This window comes from Pocillopora damicornis, chromosome 1, assembly GCF_964200805.1.
Source record: "Pocillopora damicornis chromosome 1, jaPocDami1.2, whole genome shotgun sequence".
NCBI lineage: Eukaryota > Metazoa > Cnidaria > Anthozoa > Scleractinia > Pocilloporidae > Pocillopora > Pocillopora damicornis.
In genome coordinates this window covers 12,880,001-12,887,060 of record NC_142670.1, presented here as the reverse complement: position 1 = coordinate 12,887,060, position 7,060 = coordinate 12,880,001, and the positions used below count along the sequence as shown (strand labels likewise).

The 7,060-nt window shown below is 36.0% G+C and overlaps 1 protein-coding gene and 1 pseudogene across 2 annotated transcripts in view; both read right to left on the bottom strand.

Moving 5' to 3' along the window:
- On the bottom strand, positions 1-3,776 carry LOC149052077 (adhesion G protein-coupled receptor D1-like). Its single transcript, XM_089181886.1, has 9 exons — positions 3,577-3,776; positions 3,042-3,144; positions 2,783-2,933; positions 2,581-2,662; positions 2,356-2,422; positions 1,609-1,697; positions 1,315-1,435; positions 1,012-1,053; positions 1-903 (listed from the first exon to the last, which is right to left on the bottom strand). The coding sequence occupies exons 3-9, from the start codon at positions 2,904-2,906 to the stop codon at positions 808-810; spliced, it is 621 nt and encodes a 206-aa protein (XP_089038012.1). The 5' UTR covers positions 2,907-2,933; positions 3,042-3,144; positions 3,577-3,776; the 3' UTR covers positions 1-807.
- A 1,480-nt stretch (positions 3,777-5,256) lies between these two features.
- The window catches only part of LOC149052076 (uncharacterized), a 2,808-nt pseudogene continuing 1,004 nt past the window's right edge, over positions 5,257-7,060 (bottom strand). Inside the window, exons 3-5 of the transcript XR_016181329.1 lie at positions 6,742-6,848; positions 6,465-6,574; positions 5,257-6,209 (exon numbers count right to left, since the gene is read on the bottom strand). The product of XR_016181329.1 is annotated as an uncharacterized LOC149052076 (transcript). The remainder of the gene's footprint in view (positions 6,210-6,464; positions 6,575-6,741; positions 6,849-7,060) is intronic.

The following is a 7,060-nucleotide window of genomic DNA, read 5'->3' as shown; positions in this document are numbered from 1 at the left end:
CATCCATGCTGATTTATAAATAGGTATGACATAGTCTAACCTGTTGTAAACCGAGTTAAGCGCATCTACATAATCAACTCCGTCTCTTGCTGGTTGAAATTCCTCTTCAATGCTAGCCTCTCCTTTGTAGTGATATTTGAAAGCCAGGCCCTTGGAAATATTCCGCATTTTTATCGCTGAGATTTTTCCCTTTAAATTGTCTACACTGTGCAAAAGTTCTTTCAGCGCTGTTTAATGACGTTTGCGCATGAGATTATAATCTCTTGGATTATGCCATTTCCGGCCAGCGTCGTCCTTATTGAATTCCAAATTATTCGATGTATTTCGATTCAAAATGGTATTCCTTATCTTACGGATGTGGAAAAGAAAGGCAAATGTAACTGATTAAAAAACGATTTAATTATGAGAGTTTTTCTATTCTTTTTAAATCAGTTATTTATTTATTCAACCTATTACTATTAGTATTTTTTTGTTACCAGTACAATTTAACTGACAGAAAGAACACTATCTTGCCTACAAATACACGATTGCTTAAAAAATAAACTTATAATAGAAGGAGGGTTACAATTACAACTAGTTGAGTGCTTACACAATAATGAAGAGAGAGACTTCTTTTCAACTGCAGATCGTAACCCAGACCGATCGTAACCGACTTATTGCTGTTAACTAAGTAATTGTACTAAGTAATTGTACTAAGTAATTGTACTAAGTAATTTCCGGTTGGCTGGATCCAGTTATTTAAGTTAGGTGCGATTTCGATTCAAATTCAACGCAAGACTGAAATTCAACTGCCCATACATCCCCAACCTAGCTTGCATTGACCTGTGAGCTCTTCCTTGTGGAGTTGTTCTTTATAGGAGATGGAAAAACGACATTCATCTTTCTTTTGAATTTCTCTCTGATCTGCAGATAGACGAGGAACACGAAATATGGTTCTTAGCACTCGGATATTTATCGAAACTCTAAAAGATGATGATATGATGCTAATAATCAGTTTAACGTTTTTCTCACCTGAGTATTTCGCATGCAGTGCAGAGCGAAAATCAGAAAACCCTGCAGAATAAACGTGATTTCAAGATCAATAATTTTTTCAATATGCAAACAAATTAGTCTCATATCTATTAAGACTTCCAAGAAGAAAGGAAAATCGCAAAATTGAAAAAGAAGGCTGTTTTCTCTTGTATAGTTAAGAGCTGCTTGTTTTCAAAATTCCGAAAAGTATCATGTGACAATTGTATTGGTGTCTCACTTGGTTAGAAAGTAATATAATAAAAGAGATTGAATGATTTTTGACAGTTACCGTCGAACACTGACCTGAGTAGAGTTGAGTATGGTGAAGATGTAAGCGAAAGCTTTATGTACAGGCGAGAGGAGACCAAATAGCCACGTGACACCCAGCAGGGGAATCATCACCGCGCATGCTTTGATGCCAAGTCTAGAAGTTAAAAAGAAAACATTCCTCTATTTTCCTTTGAAAAAGAGTTTCATTGTTAGATATTGTAAGGTCTTACCAATTAAGGAGTGAGGAAGTTAGGCAAATAGAGTCTCACAGGAGAACATAGTAATCTCTTCCACTATTTTGTTATAGTGTGATGTTGTCAATCTTACCGTATTTGCTGAGAATGGTCGTCCTCCCCTCGTGGCTGCAACAAATTGGTCATCTCCTTTATGACTCGTGCGAGTATCAATATGTTGGCCTGAAGAATGCAATAAAAATAAATAAGTTATTTAGATATGGTTATCGAATAGCTAAGGCAGGAGAGTACCCTTGCCAAAAACGTTACTAGTTTGGTAACAAGGGTGGAGTGAGGAGTCATTTACAGGGAATAGAACTCTTAACCGGGAGATTATGAGCTTCAATCCACTGACAATGACCTAAGAAATCGCGAACAAAACCTTCTAAACTGAGTGAATCACGCCAAGTGAAGCCTCACGTTAAATTATGTAAATTTAATATCTTCTACTCTTACTGCTCCTTTCATCTTTTTCAAGGTTTTTTTTTTATGAGTTATTTTTGCGCGAAAAACGTATCTTGGCATATCAATGTGAAACTGTGGGGAAACATTAACAAGGAGAGAGAATAATTTCTTTTTTCATACAATGTAGTAAAAGTTTGAGAGGTTTTACTCGCATATGAAGGCGATCACAATGTTAAAACTGACCAGCAACCCCGAAAACAGCAACAACGTCTAAAGTTTTTTGTGAGTAAGTAGGAAAAGGGAAATGGTAAATGTTGTGTGGGGTCATTTCATAAATAGTTAATTTCCTTTTTAAAAGAGCAGAGAAAAAAAAACATTTGGCAGCAATTAGAACAGGTTTACCAATCACAATCACCATCACTAATCATAAACTCACAACTTCAATGAAAGCCACAAAGGCGACGAATATCCAGATTAGGTTGTTCGTCGAGGAAAGCCAGCAACTAAACTCAAAGAAGAAAAAAGACAAGAAAGAAAGAGAAATTGTCAGCAAATGAAATAATACCGATTCTAAACAGTATACAAAAATACAAAAGAAAGAGTGCAATGAAATGAATTAAAAGGAAAAAAACAAGAAGAAACGGTTGAATTTTTCTCTTACTATTTATCACTCGTATAGCTTTGTAACCCCTCTTTCCCAGCAGCGATGGCAAGTGAAATGGCCACCGTGATCATTGGAAGACCTACCCATAAAGGAAAAAAAGAAAATCAAAGCAGTTCGCTGGACGACAACACCATATTTGGCGATCCGAAAGCATGCAAAACTACAGTTACCAGTGCGAGTTTTAAAATAATAAACTTACCCCATGAGATGACATGATGCATGTACATCTTGGTGTTAATGTTGTAAACTTTCACGACGAAGAAGTAGAAATAAATTGCCTCGATCAGCATCCAACAGAAAGCGGCCATGAAGAAATACTGCATCAGAGCTGCTACTGTAACACAGGCAGCCTGTGGAAAGAAAGAGTTTTCGTATAATTCTTAACGTACTCCTTTCGACAAGATATTTACGATGCAAAGAGTTAATTCATTCTATGGATAGAAGGAGAGGACAGTAACTTTGTTTTCTGTAGCGTTTATTCCGGCGAGGAAGATGATCTGTCCGGCTCCAAGGGAGATAGAAAAACTCAGTCGAATTTGAGAGAGAGGTTGACGAACATCTCTGGTAAATTGATAGTAAAAACAAAAAGAATGAATCAGACAAAAGCAACAACAACAATAATAACAACACACTGAAGGTAGCAAGAATCACAAAGAACAACAAGATCGAATTAAAAATATAGCAAAATATCGCTTAAGATATGCAATAAATCTTGACAGAAAAGGAAAGAAAAAAATCATTATATAGCTCCAGAAAGGTAAAAAAACGAAAATGTATCGAGGAAAAAGTCTGAACCCAAACAAGTTATAAACCGTGAAACCATGAGCTGTTCAAGGGCTCTTGATGGAGCATGAAATGAAGTTTAAATTTGTAAATTATCCGACATGCATGTTCTTATTTGCATGGAGACCTGCAATGAGATAGTTTTTTCTCACCAGCATAGTTGAGAAGAGTTGCGAATCGACCTAATTAATATTCGGGTATACTACTTACGTGAGGCAAGAATAAAGTATTAACGTTAAAAGTATCCCGACGATAGAAAGGCTCAGTCCCACGTAGGTGATTGTTTTCAGAATTTTTTCGTCCTCCTCGGTGAGCTGTTACAAAAAAAGAAAAAAAAAATGAGAGGACATCATAAAGTTACTTTTTTGAGCCCATAAAATTATTGAGTAAGATAAAAATTATTTGATTGCCTTTCTGCTATCGTCGTAGTCCATTAAGACGGCAAAATGCGTAAAATGATTGCAGCTGCAAACTGTCTCTTCTGAGTTGCTTTTTGATGTAACTACATGGCATCCTTCACGGCAAAAAAAACAAGCGTTCACCGTACGGAAAACGAAGGTTGAATTTACGGAAAACGTGGCAATTTACTATCGTTTACCCGTGTTTTGCCTACGGAAAATCCGACGTTTTCTGCGCGTTTTCGCATCGGTGAATCCCAGTATTCGTTCCATTATTCGGTAGTTTTCCTTTGCGGTAAATGCAGGTAAACAATTCATTTTCCGGCATTAACCGCTCGGTTAACAGATGGCAAACAGCGTGTTTTCCTTTCGTTCATTGGCATTTTCCGAGTGAACAACAACGTATTCACCGGAGTTAACAGCTGAAAACACGCATTTTCCGGGAAGGTTAATGTGTGTAAATACGGGAAAACATAATATTTTCCAGAGTTTGCAGTTCGTATAACGCATAGAAAATGCCATGTTTTCTTTTGTTCGCAACCATTTTACGCCCGGTGAACGAAATGTTCACAAGAATTATCCAGTCGAAAGCATGCATTTTCCAAAGTTTTTCCGCAATAGTGAATTCGAGAAATTTCGTGAAAACGCATTTTCAGGCGTTTTACCTTTTATTGTTGTTCGGTTAATCTATGGAAAACGACATGTATTCTGCCATTTACAGCCATTTTGCGCATTCCAACGTTATGTTCACTGGTATTAACCAGTCGAAAGCATGCATTTTCCGGTATTTTCTGTAACGGTGAATTCGTGCAAGGGATGCATTTTCCCGCGTTTACTGCCGCACGGTCAATTACTGTTCGTTGTATTTCACTTCCTGGACTCAGCTCTACTGCAGGTTCTCAAAGCATTTTGTCCTATTTCCCTCTCCCAGACAAGATTAGCACTCCTTTAATAATCCTTATCAAGTTTATTAATGCACAATGATGTTAGCGGTACAATTTTTTCAGAGTCCAAAACGGAGCCTGATAACAATCATGTTTGTCATCCTTATTTCACTTTACACATTTTTTCTCTCTAAATCCAAAAGAGGCAAAACTTAACCCGTACAGTACAACTGATATTATAAAATTGGAAGGATGACTGTCTGAAAAATTATGTGCGGGTCTATATATACAAACTATAAACATTTTGCAAAAATGAGTGTCAAGGTTTGAAGAAAATATAATTATGTGAACTTCATGTGCTGAGGGAATCAAGGCAACATTCTGAGAATACCACTTTACATTTAATTTTATACCTTAGATCTGTTTTAAAAACTTCTAATGTTTGAAATTGCAACTGAAGAATAAATTTAATTGACAGAATTTTCTTAAACCTTAACTGTGAAGGCTGCATGTATCTTTGACTCTGATATATTAATTATAACAGTTTGAGCCAAATTTGAAAATCATTAAAACTTCTAAAATATTTACTTAAAGAGAAAATGTTTACTTGGACTGAGAAAATCTTGGAGTACTCCATCTGATGGAGAACAAGAGAACTCTAAAAGGAAGAATGAAAATTGCAGCCACCTCTAAAATAGCAGATATGTCAAGGATTTTGGGCTCTTTAAAATGAGCATGATAAATTTTTCTCACTAATAAAAATTCACTTAAATGCACAATTCTGTGATAATGTAGTGTGATAATGTTCAAAAATCTATTCATATAATGTGAATTGTTTGCCAAAAAACACCTGCATTCAATCCTGGACATAAGTGCCAAATGGTGGTCAGGGGAGGCAAAATATTCTAGAAACTGATTTCACTATCCACTGACAATAACTTAAATGTAGGCTGCTCAATTACTTAAATTGCTCAAAATATTACATGTTATACATGTATATGTTTACAGTCTTCAAACTCTCTTGTAATCAACCATGATTGTACAGAAGTCTCACTTCACATTTGCCAGCTAAGGTGGTTTCTTGTGAAAAAATTGAAATCAGCAAATTGTCAAATTAAAAACTAAATTCAGACAGAATAAAAGAATGGAGATGGTAGACCTACATCATCTGTATAATTGGGTAGAAATGTAGCAACTTCATAAGAGATGGTCCTAGGGAAGAGAGTTGAGTGACTGTATACTAAAATTAAAATTAAATTTAGGTGGTGGCCCAGAGCAATTTTTCTGGGATCTCTCTACTATTTCTATGACTTGGTCTACCAACCCTTCTGTTCACTGACTGCCTCTTTTGCTGATTTGTCATGGAAGACTTATACCTCTGGTCTAGTATATGGAAGAAGTTGGTAACTTCTTCTGTCCTCCAGGTAAGGGGCCTTGTTACCATTGATGTGGGATCTTCTTCATCAGACTTGTCTGAAGAGACAAGACTAGGATGCAGGGCCTCGAAAATTGGTTGTCTCTTCTCTTCTTCACCTGCCACTTTGAGTCTCTTATCCAGTTTCTAAAAGGGAAAATGTGAAATAAGTTTTTATAATACCGAATGGTGAGCAATTCCTACAATAAAACATTTATAAAGCCCTTGTGTCACTGGTCAGAGTTGTTCTTGGCATAAAATGTTTTGTATCAGCAGATCTACAGTGTAATTTGAACCTTACCCTGTTTTTAGATCAAACTTGAATTCAAACCTTTTGAAATTTACTCAAACATACAAGCTGATAAGATAATAGAGTGTTAAAAAGCCAAACAAATTTTTTACCTTTTTAATTCTTTGTCGCTTCTTTTGCTCCCTCTGATAATGCTCGTAAGTACCATTTTCTTCCTGTCGTCTACGTTTCTTTGATGATGCAAAGTTTTGAGAAATAGCATCTGAAAGGAAAGGTAAGTACGCCACAATCAGTTATATGAAAAAGATTGTCAGTTTTCAGGGTTGTAGTGAGCAAGGGGCAAGATGGGGCACTTATCTCAAAAAAATTCAACCCAAAGTTAAAGACAAATTGTGTTTATTTGGCAAAACAATCCCCATTCAATCATACCTAGAATTCTTCTTTCTGTACAAAGAGAATCATTTTGAATCTGCTCTACTTCTTTGACCTCTTTCAAGATGGTGGCTACTACAGCTAGGTTTGGTGGTTCATTCTCTCTGTAAGAAATTGAAATAATCCCATCCATTAAAAATCTGAAAATCTAACTGCGAAAGATAACTTTTGAGTTAAAACAGGATAAAACAGGGTTCTTGTGCTCAAGTATAAAGTGCAGATTAAAAAATTTTTTGTTCCAAATGTTTGGGCTTAGCCATTCAACAGTGGAAGTCTGATCAGCAGGTGATATTTTGTTGAGAAAGTTACTTTCTGT

Coding starts and splice junctions, on each gene's coding strand:
- LOC149052077 (XM_089181886.1), bottom strand. CDS start 2,906: ATGCAGTATTTCTTCATGGCCGCTTTCTGTTGGATGCTGATCGAGGCA. Junction 1,436..1,608: donor GACCATTCTCAGCAAATACG/GTAAGATTGACA, acceptor TTTAACTTCTAG/ACTTGGCATCAAAGCATGCG. Junction 904..1,011: donor ACTGCATGCGAAATACTCAG/GTGAGAAAAACG, acceptor GTCTATCTGCAG/ATCAGAGAGAAATTCAAAAG.